Source organism: Mastigoproctus giganteus, chromosome 3, assembly GCF_048544385.1.
Source record: "Mastigoproctus giganteus isolate SK-2022 chromosome 3, ASM4854438v1, whole genome shotgun sequence".
Taxonomy (NCBI): Eukaryota; Metazoa; Arthropoda; class Arachnida; order Uropygi; family Thelyphonidae; genus Mastigoproctus; species Mastigoproctus giganteus.
This window is the reverse complement of record NC_143577.1, coordinates 56,778,925-56,797,006: the sequence shown is the minus strand read 5'-3', so window position 1 is coordinate 56,797,006 and position 18,082 is coordinate 56,778,925. Positions and strand designations below refer to the sequence as shown.

Sequence of the window (18,082 nt, the reverse complement as noted above, 5' to 3'; positions counted from 1 at the left end):
TCATCACATTTTCATGAACCATTTAATGAAAGAATACAATTTGCTGACAAAATTTAATACAGAGTTGCAAAAACCTGATTACATAATGCTGAGAATACAAAATATTTTCCTGTTAACCCAAGATTTTCATGAATTTCAGAATAAATTAAAGGTTACAAGCAATCTGGTGTGAAAATTATCTGCACAGAAATGTTCTGAAAACTGAAGGAATAGGATATTGGTGGAGAAAAATTTATTTTGACAAAATTAACCAAAAACTGGAACAAGTTAATTTTTACATCTAGGAATAGTCTTTAATGAAGATGGAAGGTTAGACGAGGAAAATATTACCTCTTTATAAGTTTAAGTCTAAGACGTTAAGGAGTACATGAATTAATAAAAAGTTAGATAGGATTAGATTGGAGCATGACACAAAAATAATATCAGAAATGAGATGGATGGATAGCACTAACTAGAGTAAGCCCTTTCTTCTAATGGTACCAAAGAACCATTAGAAGAAAGGGCTTACTCTAGTTAGTGCTAAAGCTCCAAGAAAAATTACAGATGAAAAGTAGTGAAGGAAGCAGCACAAGTATATCATATTGCACTGGGCAGTATATGTATGCTTATGCAGTAAATTTTGCCCATGTACAAAAACCAAGACCACTAAACTCAGTCATTTCAATTATATGAACTAGCTCCACAAAGCTCACTCATTGCAAAAAATTTTCAAACTAATTTTCAAAAAATTTTTTAATATGTGAGATATCAAAAATTAAATATGGCTCATTATTCCCACAATAACTTGTATGTAAAATTAAGTCAGTTTGAAATTGCAGTACTATACTGAAGAAGTCACATGATAAAGTATGCAAGGATTCACTGAATTAATATTTAAAATGTCTTAAAAGCTTCAGGAAGCAATTAAAAGAAAATTAAAGAATTTTACAAATGCAACAAGATTTATTGATTGTTCTATTTTAGAGGTGAATGAGGTAAGCCAAGGTACTTGACCTTGGATGGGCAAAATATACAAAGTTATTTTTCTGTTTTGACTGTACACAATGTAGAATACTGGCCACTGAAGTTACTTCTACTCTTCATTGGCACAACACCAAAAGATGCCTCAATTTCACAATTTACATCACAAACACTCATAATGCAACATGTAGTTTATATTACCAAGGTGACTGTGTTACAAAAATACAGTGCAGAATGCTTAAAAATTTTAACAGCAATGGTAGGCACATATAATAACCAGTAACATACAGGACTAACTACAACACTCACTTTTTTTTTTTTTTTGCTTTATACATATTTTACAATTTTTACAAAATATTTTCCTACATTTTTACAACTTGACCAGCTATTAACTATCACCAGGAGTATCACCTAATCCAGAGACTCATGCTGGCCTGTAGCAAATCACAAATACATTGAGAACAACAAAACCTCTAAACCATTGAACTTGTGGATTGCAAACAGTACTCTTGTATATTTGTGCTACTTGAAAATTTATGATACATAAGTTGCTTCTTATGCACACTGTTCTTCATAAGGAATATATATACTAGAAATACTGAGCAACACAGAAATCTTCTTAGTATTCAACTTCAGGAACATTACCTGCACAGAAGAATGCTGGTTTCAAGAGGTATAATTCTACCTCTCAAAAATGCTGTACCATCAGATCTCACAATTCATAAACACTTGAACTGTTCTACAGTTATCATTATGCCAACTACATAAACAGAAAACATGCTAAAAAAAAAAAGTGAAGAATCAATTTTGACCAAACCATCAATATCCATGAAATAGTTAATATTACATGTAAATACTTTATAATGCACAAAGGTTTGCTAACACCTTCCCTTAAAATTCACCTGGCATCAATACTTGGTAAATACCTTCAATATAAACAGTTCTCTTAAAAGCACCGGAGATTTATATCACCTTTACGTACTCATACCAAAACGTACACTAGCAAACCCAAAGAACATATGTCACAAAAGACAATACACACATGTATACAAGAAATATAAATTGAATTTATATAGGATAGATCAAGGTAATTTAAACAGACTAAAAATTTGACACTATGTTGGTTATTAAAATGGCAGGTTTGACTTTGACGCATGAATAATACCGTATTAGCTTTTCCTTCTTTTGCATAAGTAGCAGATATCAATCCAAAATGAAATCTGGATGTAAATACTCCTAAGCCAGTGTTGTACACCAAAAGTAGGGAGAACTTGTGCTTTTCTTTAGTGGATATTTGTACCACTAAGTATTTTCATAAAGGACAATGAAAAACAAAAGGTATTTATGTAATACAATACACTTTTCCCCATTTGAATGGCACTTGCTTGTACCTTAAGTATTTTACAAAAGCAGAAAAAAGCATCAAACTAATGTATCTGCACTAAAAATGAACACTTTTGATTAATGTGTTTATAACATCCAGTGGCTTTGCTTTGTTTCCTTTCTGTCACTAAAATTCAGGACGAAGTACAAGAAATCAAAAACTATAAATGCTTGTTTTTAACTCAACAGGGCATTGTGCACTATATTTCAAAAACTTATGTATCACACAGCTGACACAACAGATGGAGGTGGAAGATCAGCCAAAGGAGAAAGTCCATCATGCATTGCTGCTGAGCCACAAAGTGATGCACCTTCTTCTCTGTAGAGCTGTTTTATGCTGTCATATATATCTTCTACATCCGTCTGCTCCATCTACAAAATATAAAATGTTAAATTAGCCAAAAGAAAACAAATCAATCAAGCTTTATACAAATAAAGATAAACAATACTTATTGAACTGCACTGGTGTGTGTGCACACACAGTTACATATATAAAGAATTATATTTAATTCTTCATATATAAATATGTATAACTAGAGGCTACGTATGTTGTAGATACTAGAGCCCAGCAAATATTAAAGCTCTAAAAGGAGCAAAATAAGTGTGCCATAAGCTAAAATTGAAGAGGAAAAAAATATATATAGAAAAGCTCTAAACACACTCACACACTAAGATTACTGACAATTATTAGTATAAGGATATAATGTATTCAAGGGCTAGCACCATTTAATAGATCACAATAATAAACAGCATAGATTATCCACTTCCGATTGCTATCTGATAGTAAACATGGGACATACAGGACAACAGGCCATATCATGAGAATGTAATATTCTAAATAATTTAGTAGCTTACTAGCAGAATAGCTGCCAGCTCAAAAGATAGCAGAGAGGAAAATTATATATGCCAATTACATATGATGAGAGTTGGGGGGGGGATGTTAGAAGAGGACAAGTGATAAGCTTCGGTTAAATTAAGCAAAGCAAATGGAAGAAAGAAGATAGTAATAGTACCACAATCATTCTCGAACACTAATAATTCATGGGGTATAAAAATTAGAATAAGAAATCCTAAAGATTTAAAGAGAAGAGCAAAACATATGCCAATGGGTAATCAGACATATCAAGAGTATAGCTGCATATTCCAGAAGGTGTGGGTCCTGGTAATTCAGTAAGACAATAATAAAAAAGCAATAATAAAATCAAACCAGATATAACTAATAAGAATATGGAGGATACTAAGAACACTCCTAAGGCAAAAGAGATATAAAAGCACCAAATAAAGGAATATTAAGATTTTTATATATATATATATATATATATATATATGTGTGTGTGTGTGTGTGTTTATAGGAGGTGTGGCAATAAAGTTCCCAGACTGGCGCAATAAAAATAACAGGTGAAGGGGCTCAAATCACCACCTGATTGAATACATTAATTTCACTATTGTAAAAGTTTCTGAAAAGACAGTGAAGATGTCCAAAGAGATGCTGTCGGTTCAGTTTTTTCTTTGTTCTCAACATCCTGAAATCTTTCCTTTGAGCATTTTGACTTTAGGAAAGAGGAAGAAGTACACTACTGCTAGATCGGGGAGTAGGGTGGATGGCTGATCTACAATGCCATGTTTTGTTAGAAAGATTGCCAAGTGCAGAATGGGCAGGGACATTAACATGCAATAAGAACCAGCACCCTTTCTCTCGAAATTGTGCCTCGCCTGGGAAAATGTGGTTCCTGCACTTAGAACTCAGCATTCTCTCCCCACCCCTCAGGTATAAATGTATTGAAAATCACACAGTTTGTCAAAAAAAAAAAAAAAAACACATGATCAACATTGTCTTGATCCTGGACTTTGGTAAACTAAACTTTTTTTCTGAAGTCCACTGCATGCTCTGACATTTCATCTCAGGTTATACTGAAACACTAGACACTGATGTCTAGTGACAATAGTAGAGGAAAATATGATTTTCTTGACAAGCTTGGATGAAGTCTTAGCATGATGTCTTAGAAGTCACAGCTTAAAATGTTTCATCACCATTAACAGTTAAATTTTGTATATTTCTGTTCCAGATTTTCCCCGTTTAAAGCAAAATTTGATATTTGTTCATTGTCCCTTACAATGTTGTAATGCTAAAGCTACTAACAAACTTGGTTGGTACTAGCAACCTGACAGTCTACTGGACAATCTTTGTAATGTCATTCTGTTGGAGGAAGTTTGGACTACAACATACCACTTCTGTTTATTTTCAAACTCACACAATATGACCACAACAGCACCAGTCCAGAAACTGTGGCTAAGCCTCATATGGCAAATACGGTAATAAGAGTGACATTCCCAATTAAACACCACATGCTCCTGAGAAGTAGTTTGTAAACCAAAAGTTCATAAATCAGGAGCAATTTTCTAATATATACAATGTAATGGGAGGATACATCTGTTAGTGTAGTTAGTATTATAGTTAATAGATGATGCAAGAAAGCAACTTAATACATACATTGCACTTTATTTTCTATACAGAGAAGAGCATTATGACATAGTAAAAACAAAGTGCAGTATATTATGCTATGTATGCTATATATTATGCTGTGCATTGATAGAAAAAAGGGTATAAATACAGTTTCATCATCTGATCTGACAATGATCAAGCTCCAGGTTTGAATTTGAAAGTTTGTAGTTTATTTTAAAACTGATTTCTTTTCTGAAAGTTCTTGGTTATAATAACCATGTACTGTACTTCACAATAAATATCATGAAAATAATTTTCTATGCTAGATAGGACCAGAAGATAAATGAAAATAACTGTGATTGACCTGTTTAGTTTAAAGAACTTGCTTAGGTGATTTCACTAAAGATTAAGAATAACATTCATTAGAATTTTGCATGTTATAACAATTCAAAATTTAGAACGCTAATTTCACAGAATAAGACTACTGTTCATGTCTGTAAAATATAGCTTAAATACATATGCACTTTCAACATTCATGCTCAAAATATTTCAATTTCATTACTTTTATTTTCAAAAGTAAAATGTACTATGCAGTTGAGAAAAAGTTAGCAAATTCAAATTTTGAGGATCATCAATCAAGTTTATGTTAATAAAAAAATAAATAATTCATTATCATAAAATTTAGTAAAATAATAAAAACCAATTTTCAAGAGCATTTTTGCCCCCAGAAAAAGTGTTTTCTGGGGCAACAATTTATGTTACCAACAGATTGTCAGAATTTAAGAGGGGGTAGAGTAAAGAGGGCATTATTCATGTGGGGACTAACGATAGTAAATGAACAAGACCTGACCATTTGTTGGATAAAAGAAAGACTGTGCTTAAAAAATGCCATGAGGTAGATCAGAATGTGTATATGTCTGCAATTCTGCCCAGACATGATAGGCAAGATTATATGCTGAGGATTTGCAAGTCTCTAGAAGGAAATTTTTTTTTTTTTTTTTTTTTTAAATCAGCATGGCTCACACTTGTAGGTAGAAGAAATCTAAGAGATGGTATTCATTTGAACAAAAGGCGATGCAAGGATTTTGCCAGTATCATTGAGGATACCTTAAGGGTTCAGGAAATGCTAGCTGTGGGTGGGGGGGGGGATAGATTTGTATTTATCTAATAACATGGGTCAAAGTAATTCTTGCACTCAACCTCAAGGATTCTTGTTTGTTGCCACAACAGCTGACATTGGCAAGATGTTCTGAGGGTAGTAACATTTCAAGTGAGAGGGATGAGAAAAAAGGGAAACAAAACTAAACTTTAAGGGGTGTGTCAGGTTAGTAAACTATAGAAGAATAGTTAATCTTAACTGTGTCTACAGTAATATCAGGAGTGTTGTCAATAAAACAGCTGAAATTGAATTCCTGGTTAGGACACCTAATGCTGACATAATAGGGCTAACAGAAACGTGGTGCCATCTGGAAATTGGGGATAATGAGTTTCACTATGGTATGTATAATGTACTTAGGAAAGATGGAAGGGGTGGTGCTGTCATGCTTCTTATCAAAAGCAGCCCGAGCAAACCTGAGGCAGCCACAGCGGACTCGCCAGACAGATCTGCCAAGTGTTTGCCAATACAGATATAACATTAATATTTTCTTCGTATAATAAATTAGGGACCATCTTTAATACATATAAAGAGACACACTAATATCCAATAAGTGACATCAACAACATTATATATTTAATTAAATGTCAATCCGGTTGTAACGCATGCTATATTGGGAGCCCTACCACAAAATATGGCACCACAAAAACTTCCAATACACGTGCTTATTACCACCATAATAGCTTCAGAACTAATCAAGCTGGCACTGAACTTATACAACACGTCCAACTCTCACAACCACAATCCCCTAATTAATTCAGCCATTACAATTATTAAATTAGGATCTAGTTACAAAATCTTCCAACACGAGGCACTTGTCATAGAATGGTGTCGCCATAACACTAAATTTAATATTCTAAACACGAAACTTCCAACCAACCTTTCACCGGTCTGGAACCTTATGCATGTAAAGTTCCCACATGTCTCAAAATGCATTATGGGAACAGGAATTCTTTAAATACATAATTCCTTTTCTCCTATCATTGTCAACCGAAGACGTTTTTCACAAAAGTCACTAATAATAATAATAAGCAGATCAACTGAGGTGAGTACTGTCAATTAAGCTCTTATTGCTATTAAGTCGATTACATAAAAAGGTAAACTGCAGCCGTTATCAACCCACTGCAGGATGGAAGCCTCCTCAACAATTCATATTGAGGGAAATGGACCATAATCTGCCATGCTGGTCCAGTGCAGGTTGGCAGATCGACCGTATTTAGCAGTCAGGGGCTTCAACCCCAGTCTATTCAAGGAGCGTGTGCTACTGCACTCCTGCTCCTGACCGGTACATTAAGAAGCTCTATAAATCAGCTAAATAGCTTGGTAAGCTATTTTGGGACAGTTACTCGTGAGCTGGATGTAGGGAACAATTTTGACAGTTTCTTTGGATTTTAGCAAGGCATTTGACTCAGTCCCTCATGAGAGGTTCCTGTATAAGCTGGAACATATTGGGATTACTAGGAAAATTCTAAGATGTATTTCTGGGTAGCTACAAGGCAGAGGGTTGGGACTAATGGATATTCTTCAGATTGGTATAAAGTTAGAAGTGGGGTTTCCTGAGGATCGGTTCTTGGACCACTGTCATTTCTGATTTCCATAAACAACACTGACAACGGGATAGAAGGCTTGATGTCAAAATTTGCAGATGATGTAAAGATTGGTAGAGCACTTAATGATCAGTAACCAAGCAGTGCTCCTTCAGGATGACTTGAACAGACTGGCAGAATGGTCTGAAAATCAGCAGCTATGTTTTAATGCAGCAATGCAAATTCTTACACTTTGGGGAATAGCAATCCCAAAATAAATTATACACTTGGAGTTGAATTAAAAACAGAGGAAGAAATGGATCTAGTAGTTATATGGGCAGATATGAAATTCTCTGAGCAGTGTAAACAGACAGCAAGGAAAGCCCATGGTGTCCCATCGATTTATTGGAAGTTATAGTCTCACTGTATAAGGTACTTGGAGACCACATTTGGAATACTGTGTTCAAGTATGGAAACTATCTGAAAAAAAAAAAAAAAAAAAAGACATTGAGCTTCTCGAAAGAGTCCAAAGACTAGCAACTCGCAAGATGAGATTAGAAAAGGGTGACCATATGAGGGAAAGACTCCAATTATGTTAGCTACCAAGCTTGGCAACCAGGCACTGAGGTGATCTGATTGAGGTTTATAAGGCTCTGAGAGGTGTTAGTAATATGAATGAGAATTACAGAGAGTTATAGAATTACAGAACTCCAGTAATAAATTGAAATTATAGGGGAAGAGGTTCAGACTCTATTGTAGGAAGTTTTTTTTTTAGCTAGCAAGTAGTCACCAATTTCTGGAACAGGCTGCCTTTGCAGGTAGTTAAGTTTGAGTTTGAATAAATTCAAAAGATCAACTAAATAGTTACCTATGTAAGGAGGAAAACAAATAATCTGTATTTTCTTACTCCCCCCCCCAGCAAGTGCAACAAAGCCTGTGGCTTCCTTGTGCTATATGGCTATTAATATTACTAAAAAGGATCACACAAGTCTTCATAGCTGGAGAAAGTTATGTACAATTTTAATAAATACTCATACCTTACGCTTAGCTGGCTTTGCCGTCAAACAGGGGCTGTTTTTAGGAGCAAATCTTGGTATGGCACAGCCATAGATGCTACCTAAAATTTCAGTGATTTGTTCTCTGCAATGAATAAGTTCTGTTTTTCCAACCTGAAAACAAAATTATATTTAAGTCACACTTCACTACGTAGAATGAATACATTTAACTGAGAATTTTTAAATTTAAAAATGAAACACTATGTTAAAACCCTATCTTGGTGACTTCTCAGACGGTAGAAGTTGAAATTAGTTTCTATAAAAGTTACATTTCCAAAAATGCCTGACATATTATAGCCTATAATTAGTGTTTGGAAAATAATTTTTTTTAGACAGACAGTACCCAATGATTTCTTTTTGCAACATCATGCTATTATTTTAAGAGAAATGCTCAATATCTACTAGACATTTGGGATTGAACTGATCAAAAAGCAAAAAAAGTAATAAGGAAACAAGCAAAATTAGAAAACTGGAATTCATTTTCAGCTTAGCTAACCTGACTTGGCCACCACTGTGCTTGATATTATATCTATGATTAAAAACTCTCCAGTTGCAAAGCTGTCTACATTATCAAGGAGCGCCTCCGTAGCCAGGTGGGAAGGAGCAACAGTGCGTAGCACACGCTTCTTGATTAGACTAGGGTTCGAGCCCATCACCACCAAATATGGAAAGGTCAGGGAATGACCACCGCATATTCCCGGCCGGAGCAATATGGCCTTAGTTGCTAATGCTCCTTAAAAAAAAAAAAAAAAACCATTATCAAGAGTTGCTCTCTCTCCAGTTGCAAAGCTGTCTAATTTTCTAACCTTCAGAAAATGTTTCATCCCAAAAGAAAACAATTTTGCACTTTCCTTGCCACTGGCCTCTTGCATTGTATAAAATGTTTTGGCAGCAGTTTTCCTTAAGTGAAAAAAAAAAAAAAAAAAACTTGATTGCACTATAGTTGAATTGTCTACACAAGTCAAAATTTAATCAACTATAGTTGATTAAATTTATACTTGTGTAGACAATTCAATATTTCCACACCAAAGTTGACTCCCAATTGGCAATATGAAGCTGCATCAAAAGGTTAGATGTATGTTTCTGTTTTCTCTCCACCAAAGTAATTAGTTATGTTCACAGACTTAATTTTTGAATAGTATCCCCATATGTACATACACTCAAAAATGTGTTCTAACAAAAACAAGATACAGCAGGCCCCCGTTATAACGCGGTTCGCTATACGCTGATTCGCTATAACGCTGTTATTATATTATAACCCGTGTCTGACTATAACGCTGTCACAGATCACTATAACGCTCTTTTACAGATTACATTTTTGACATATTTAACGAAATCGTTTCATTTGATGGAGTCGACAGCTTGAAAATGAATAGCAAAACAGCATTAAAACGTTTCCCACGCCGACTTGAGAAATTTTCCCACGCTCAGTGAAATTTTCTCGCACGCTAATTTAATTTCAGTACAGTGGCTTGTTACGTAGTTCCTAGATCAACATTTTAAAAAATGACGAAGTATATTGCTTGTAATATTTGCGTTATATGCATTTATCCGAAGTCTAGTCATCACTCAGTACCGTATTAGACAACGTGCGAAACGGACAGTTTACTCGAACATTGTATCATAATTAATGCAACCAACGCAGTTACATTTTCGAAGAATGAAAAAAAGAATGAAAAATCAACAACGTCTGAGCACAGTACGAAGACTATAAATGTAAGAAAAAGACTGAATTTGAAAATTAGACGTTTTGAAGCGAATCGATTCCGGTCAACGACAAGCGGATGTGTGCCATAATTTAGGACTTGCAACTTTAACTGTAAGAACAATTATAAAAAAATAAAGAATTAATTTTTGCAGAGGGAAAGGTAGCTGTTCCACTGCAAGCAACTAGGACTAGGCCGGCTATTAGGATTGAAATGGAAAGACTTTAATTTTATTGAAGATAATGTCCAATGCAGAATTCAGTTAAATTAAATATTAACAAAAAAAAAAAAAAAAGAGAGAGAGAGAGAGATTAGCCAATATGATGATCTGAAGAAAACTCGCCTAAAAAAAAAAAAAATGTGGAACCATTTAAAACTGGTAAGGGCTGGTAGAATAGATTTAGAATCCAGGGAGTGCAGATCAAGGAGCCGAAACTTTCAAAAAAGAACTTGTTAAAATTATTGAAGAGGGGTATTATGTGTTATACGTCTCAACAAGTTTTTAACATAGATGAAGCAGGACTTTTGTGGAAACGAATGCCTAAAAGAAGTTTCATATTGAAAGAAGAAAAAACATGCCAAGTTTCAAAGCGGCGAAGGATCAGTTGACGTTATTGTTGGGTGGTAACGCTGCGGGGGATTTAAAATTAATACCCCTTTTAGTTTATTTGGAAGAGGGCCAAAGTTCAACTCAAAATCCACACATTTTTCATGATTAAATTCATCCATTAAATTAAATCAATTAAATTCATGATTTTAATTGGAATTTTAAGTTTACTTTTGATACGCAAGTAGTTACCACATAAATATACGTATGTAATGCAGAATATTTTATATGTGCAAATATTTGAATATTAAATATTTTGACCGACATTTGTGCATCTTTTCATTACCGTTTATTGTTGATTAGGAAATATCCTATGGCACCGACCGCAGCTCACAAATACATATGTTACCTTATGGGAAAGCGGCGCTCGCTTAGCGCGGATTCACTTAGCGCTCTGTTTTTCCGGAACGAATGATCAGCGTTAAGCGGGGGTCACCTGTATAAAGATATTCTGTTTTGTATAACATCCAAATAAATATTTCAAAAATTACTTTTTTTTATTCATTTTTTGCACACTTGATATGGCCAATAAGATAATTTTTTCCACATCATACACTATGCTACTGCCACATTAGTTTTTTATTTGGAAATAGCATCACTGCTTTAATAATATTATCATGTGTATCTAGAGAAAATTTATTCACAAAGCACAGAACCAGTCCTCAAAATCGATATTATAGGTGATACATTTATTTTTTTTTTTTTTGTAAACACAAGGGGAAAAAAATTTTTAGTGATAATTCAGAATTATTACTAAAAATTAGTTGCAACATGTAAAATATCCTGCATGGTAATGGGATAAAGAAATAATTCATTACTTACATTAGATAATGAACACAAGGTGATTTTATTTTTATGCTGAAACCTCTCATCAGAACTGGTTACATACATATTTATATTACATAAAAAAGAATCCACACTGAGATGTAATAGGCTGTGATTTGCAAATTGTTGAAAAGCAAATGTGTAGCAATTGCTGTCGAAAGTGCTGCTTAACACAGCAGAAATGCAACTTAAGATGGAAAATGGCATTGCTATAAACCAAATATGAAGTGAATGTGCAAGGAATTGCCTTCATACAAGCATAGCAGGTTACCTCATTAATAAAATATTTGTGATTAAAATAATATCACTGTAAAGAAAATATAAAACCAAGACTATTGAAAAACACAAGCACCACAAAAACTTATTTCAGCTAAGATAACATATCACCATCAGGGTATGCTTCATTGGGTCTACACTGAACACAAATTCCCATCTGATCATAGATCAAATTTGGACAGAAAAGATTAACTTATTATTACCCATTGCACAAATTAACATGTTTTTTAGGCCAAGTTATATATTTTTCTTCCATGGAGAAGACCAATAAGTTCTTATGCAATTCATGCATGTGTCAACACCACTCAATGACAAGTCTTTGTTGGACAATTCTTTAAATTTGGCCTTACATCAGTAGGTAAATCTCACTTAACTTTTAGATCTGTGGAGCATGCATAATGATCATGGAAGCTTTGACATTTTAAAAATGTCTGCCCTGTGCTGGAGTAATAAACTGTTTCGGCCCCTCTATCAATTTTTTTCTGACAATCCCAGTCTCACATTTCTCTTTAATGATTCTTGATACAGAAGCCTGATTACCACCAACTTTTTCTAGGGGATACAGTGACTATAAAAAAGCCTTCTCTATCAAGAACAATAATTACACTTTACTTCCTCTGAGCCAAATGCTTATATACCATATAACTACTGAACAGAAATCTACAGCATATGCCAATAAGGGTATGCCTTTATACAGAGGGTTTCTGCAAAACCATGCTGACACAACAGGATGATAAACAATGCTTTCAGTTGAAAATTTTACATGTACAGGATGATACTAACAAAATAAAATTTAAGGTGGGTGATGCAATTTGCAGATGCTACTGTATATTGAGGCACAAATAAATCACAGGAAATACCAACACCACTAATGTCCAACAGACAAAACTACAACAAACATTGTTTTTACTAAGATTACTAAGCTGTTCTCTGCACTTATGTGCAGAGCCACACAATATCAATAAATTTAGGAGGTACTTATTTGAGAAAAAAAAAAAAAAAAAAAAAAAAGCTTGAATGAAATCCAGAAAAGTGTACCTTACATAAAACTGTAAAACCGTGGTTTCTGAAAGCATCCAGGAAACCAAACAAGTTTGTTAAGCGTGTATACAACATGACAAAATACTTATGACTTCCAGCAGAATGGAAAAAAAAAAAAATTAAGATTTTTTTTTTTAATTAAGAAATTAAGAAATTGTAATTTCTTAATTTACCATTCTACATGCATCTCAACTGTGGGTTGTTCTTAGCATTTTATCTGATCTATACTATAATTGATAAGTATACCAAGGTAATTTTTAAAAATGTTTTCATCACTATCATCATATTAACTGATACTTACACCGGTCACCTTTTGCACAGCAACTGAAAATCCTATCCACTTCCACCTAGTATACTCAAGTTCCAGACTGATAAAGGATAAAGCGACAGTACAAGGTCTAAATGCCAGTAACTGATGACATGGAAGACAAGCCTCAAGCTTTTCTTCAAGGAATCTTAGAGAACCACCACACTCTGAATTTTTTAAAAGATCAGGACAGCCAACTGCCAATATTGCATGAAACTGGAAAATACAAATTATCTAGTTATAACGTCCAGTTTTTTTCACAATTAAATGTGAATTGCATAAGGCTGAATTATACAAGAAATGTTCTACATGCAAAGACCAGACTCATAAATCACAAAAATAACTGTCATTCTTTTTAACACTAGACTCTTTGATGATATGCATAATATCATGGAAGTTTTACTTCCCAACAATAACATGCTATTACTTAGTTTCAGATGTACAAAAGTTCTAGGGCATGTCTTTTTCAGTTAAGAGAATCTTATTCCCATTGTATATGGCAATTATTTATTGTATTACATTGGTAACACTATAAAACTAACAAAAATAAGTTTTACTTTTATTGAGTATTATGTAATTCACCTCTTTAAATAAAGATGCATATACACTTTAATGACTTTTGATCTTTATCTGATATCAGAATAAATAAGGCACTGCAAGAGTGAGTGAGAGAGAGAGAGAGAGAGAGAGAGAGAGAGAGAGAGAGAGAGAGACCTTAAGAATTATAATAATTAAAAATAAATCTGGCACTAAAGATAAAATACTCCCTAATGTCATGAAAAGGAAATAATTTGAACATTTCACATTGTTTCTACAGAAACATAGTTCAGGTAGCATAAAAATAAGAATAACCAAGTACATTCCAGGGATGTTTATAATTATGCTGTAAGCAACATACATCATATTGAGAGAGAGAGAGATGTATGTTGCTTACAGCATAAATATAAACATTCCTGGAATGTACATGGTAATCCTACCCTCCCACCCCTCCAGTTAGTGAATGTACACCGATGCTAAATGTCTGAACTCTAAACAGATGTAACACTAATGATCCAATACCTTTATATACCACAATAAATGATCATTTTACAAATGTTCTTATTCACAAGTAGTAAGAATTAGAGGTACAAAATCTATCTTTCTCTAACTGCTGATATCATCTCATAAGAGATATTTCAAATCCAGTGCCTCGCATTCTCACAGCCTATTTTTCTGTAGCACCCCACCACATACTTCCTTAACTCCTACCTGTTCTTACTGCTGAAAATCAACATTCCATAGTTACCCTATGTTTCTCTCCTTATTTCAGTTAAGAGAACCCAACTAAGTTTACTGACATAAAAGGCTTGTTCTGCTTTTAAAAAATCTCGCTCTTATTACAGCAAAGTTTCTATCAATCTATGAGTGCACCCCAGCACCAATTCAGATTCTTTGGTGTTCCTTTTATCCATGTGTTTCAGCTATGCAAAAAGCATTGAAACCAGTGTTGAACCCAGCCGCGGGATTAGAGCATTTGCACCGGGGAAGAGAATGTAAACTTCGGGGGTACAAAATGTACCAGGGAGATGCCAACTTTAGGGAGGGGGGGTACATGTAGTATATTTTTTATTATTATTTAATATTTACAAAATATGTAAATGTTAAAACAAATGTTTATATTTATGCATATATAAATATGAATGTTATAATATGAGAAAACAAAATAGGAAATATTTATTATTTAACATCTAAATACTAATAGTCAGTTCACAAAACCACATTACTGACAATAATCACAGTTTAATAATATAAAAATCAGATTAAAATTTGCAAAAAAAAAAATTATACAAATCATAATCAAACATGCAAGTATTGTGTTGTAATAATCTTATTCTTCTTTGCATGTGTATCAACACTTAATTTATTAAATTTTCCGATAACTCATTCAGGCCCTCTAAGCTTATCTTTATTCAATCTTGCAATATTACAGTATAGACCGAACAGTCTTGTTTGTGGTATACAAAGGAAGAATTAGCCACAAGTAGACCCTTTCTGCAAAAAAAAAAAAACAAAGGGAACGTGAAAACCATAAAGCGAAAGTGCTGATGATTGAGTTAATGGCTGTAGACTCCCCTGAAAGCCGCGGGACACTTTATAATTACAACAGCATCTGTCAGGAACCAATTCGGGCTAACCTATTCGCTGCCTGTGATTTTGTTTGCAATATACAAACAAAGAATTAGTCACAAGTAGGCCATTTGTGTGAAACACTATCAAGAGATTATTTGTGTGAATAATAAAAGGTACCTGAAAACCATAAAACAAAAATGCAGACACTTGAAATAGTGGCTTTTTGTTACAATTTGCGCAGCCAGAAATATTGTCCATTTAATTATTTTGAAAATTGTCTCTCTCTTGAATTTGAGTGATTTATTTTTTCCCCATGTACCACCTAACAAGTACCACACTTAGTTGATGTGATTTTTCATGTTGCATTTATTTGCCATATATTTATTGAATTTGTTTTATATAAAATAAAAATTACTATTTTTCACAGGGGGGGGATTTTATTCCAATGGGAATGAAACATCCCCGGCCATCCCCCCCTGGATTCAACGCGGGTTGAAACTCTGATAGCTGCACAATAGATTAGAGATGCCTCTTACAATATGACATCAGCGGTTTAAGAAAGGCAAATTTGTACCCCTTGTTCTTACTCATTGCTCATGTCAACAAAAACTTGGTATAGGGCTTGTAATATGATACTCATTTATTAAAATAAATATCAGTGAAACATTGTCATGTTTCACTGATAAATAAATAGTGTTGAAATAGTTAATTTCTTGATGGATATCACCCACAAAGAAAACATTTAAACACATGATTAAAGCAAAAAAAAAAAAAAAAACACAGCTAACATCCAAACTGCTTGAAAAACTCACTCCAGTAGCCTACATATATTGTCTGGAAACTCAAAAGGATTAAAATAAAATTAAACTTCGAAAATCCATTGTAAGTTTATCTTACCAAGAGAGAAAAATACTTACAACATGTAAAAAATCAAGTATGGTTACTCTCCTCAAATTCCAAGATAGTTTTTCAAGAATGATACGCTCCATCCTCAGAACTTCTGAAACACTGCAGCCACATCTGCTGATGCTGATCACTTGTTGAATAGTTGGAACAATCTAGATAGATTACAGTTGCAAAACAGCTTTATTCACATGTCATTAATAAATAAATTTTATATACAGTAAAACACCAAAAGCAGAGCCACTAAGTTCTTACAGTAGACTCGATTTTCCAGGGTAGATGATAAAAATAAAATCCCGGATAATGATTTCCCAGTTAATTCAAAAATATCGAAAAATGTTCAGCAACGTACCTAATAATATGGTGATAGATAAAAAAAAAAAAAAAAATTACCACGCCATTTTCAAACTTTTGAATAATTTAAAGGTTTTTTTTTTTTTTTTTTTCAATTGAAAGCCCAACTCTTTTGCTTTTACCCATCATTTTTGGGATTTCTAAACAAAAAAATATTTACTATAAAAAAAAAAGACACTCCTGACAAATAATGAAACAAAAATTGTCTTTTGTTTTGGTGCGATGGAACACAACAATCCAGGTGACGCACAAAAACATTTGTTCTCTTTCTATTGTTTTTTTGAGTGGTGGGTGCAAAGACAGCAGGGGTTTGCCAGTTTACGACTTACAAAACACCTCTTTATACTTATTCTATTTATTAGATGAATTTTATGATTTTCGGTGGATACATATATTTTTTTTAAACTTTGGAGCCTTGAAGCGTCCCAGTTAACCTGGTCCCGGTAAATCGAGAGTCTGCTGTATTCTTATTTTGGTTCCCCCAAATCCACCCCCCTCCCATAAGTTCCTATTTAAACAAAGTTATAAATAATACAGAGACTAATGTGGTGCCACATACTAATTTCATCAGCTGGTTACGAGGAAAAGTGACTTCTTTATTTTGCTTGAACAATAAAACACTGTTAGTCTGTTCCTATGCCTTGAGTAATCATCATGTTAAATTATTTGTTTGATTAAAATAAAGAAGCCCATAGGCATGTATAACAAACATTTATTCACTCCATAAATTTTTATGCCTAATTTTGTTATTCCTTTGACCCAACTTAGGAATAAAAAATTAATACCTTTTAATACCAATATAAAAAACATTTTCACCAAAAAACTCAGAGGAAGCAAAGATTTATGCCAAAATTTAAGATTAAAGGTGTACTCCACATTATTTTATCATGTTTGAACACATTCCAAGAATACATCTCTCCAGAGCATGCTGCAGTCTAGTTCTGGAATAAACTGCAGCAAGCAAATTTACTTGCAACATATACATAACTACCTAAAGAAAAGACTTGAGTTACTTGAAATGTAACAATACATAGTTATTCACATTAATATGAAGAAAGACGCTATTATACCACATGCAAATGTTAAGTTTATTGAAATTGTTGCTGGACAGCAACAATTTCAATTGTTTATTGAAATTGGTGCTGTCACTTTGATGTTAAGTAATCAATCTGTAGTCACTACTTAGTTTTCTTGTAACTATTTTAATAAACTTTCTTATTTGCACATGGCGTAATAGTATATTTCTTCTTATAATAATATTAATGACTTATCATCTCTCTACCTTTCTAATTATATTTAGTATTACTTGAGTAGTTAACGTTCATACAGAGTAATTACACAAAGCATGACAGATAAGGTGCCATAGTTTGTGTTACCATTTTTGCCTTCATTTTCTGCTTCTATTTTCACTTTCTGTGTAATATACACAAA

The 18,082-nt window shown here is 33.5% G+C and overlaps 1 protein-coding gene across 2 annotated transcripts in view; it reads right to left on the bottom strand.

Moving 5' to 3' along the window:
• Positions 1 to 922: 922 nt before the first annotated feature.
• Positions 923 to 18,082, bottom strand: part of LOC150088028 (cyclin-I-like) — a 62,194-nt gene continuing 45,034 nt past the window's right edge. For both annotated transcript variants that reach the window (XM_090369297.1, XM_090369298.1), the window contains 4 exons: positions 16,312 to 16,452; positions 13,280 to 13,501; positions 8,506 to 8,637; positions 923 to 2,715 (listed from right to left, as the gene is read on the bottom strand). In XM_090369297.1, coding sequence (XP_090225423.1) covers positions 2,566 to 2,715; positions 8,506 to 8,637; positions 13,280 to 13,501; positions 16,312 to 16,452 — 645 coding nt within the window. In that variant the 3' untranslated portion in view covers positions 923 to 2,565. The remainder of the gene's footprint in view (positions 2,716 to 8,505; positions 8,638 to 13,279; positions 13,502 to 16,311; positions 16,453 to 18,082) is intronic.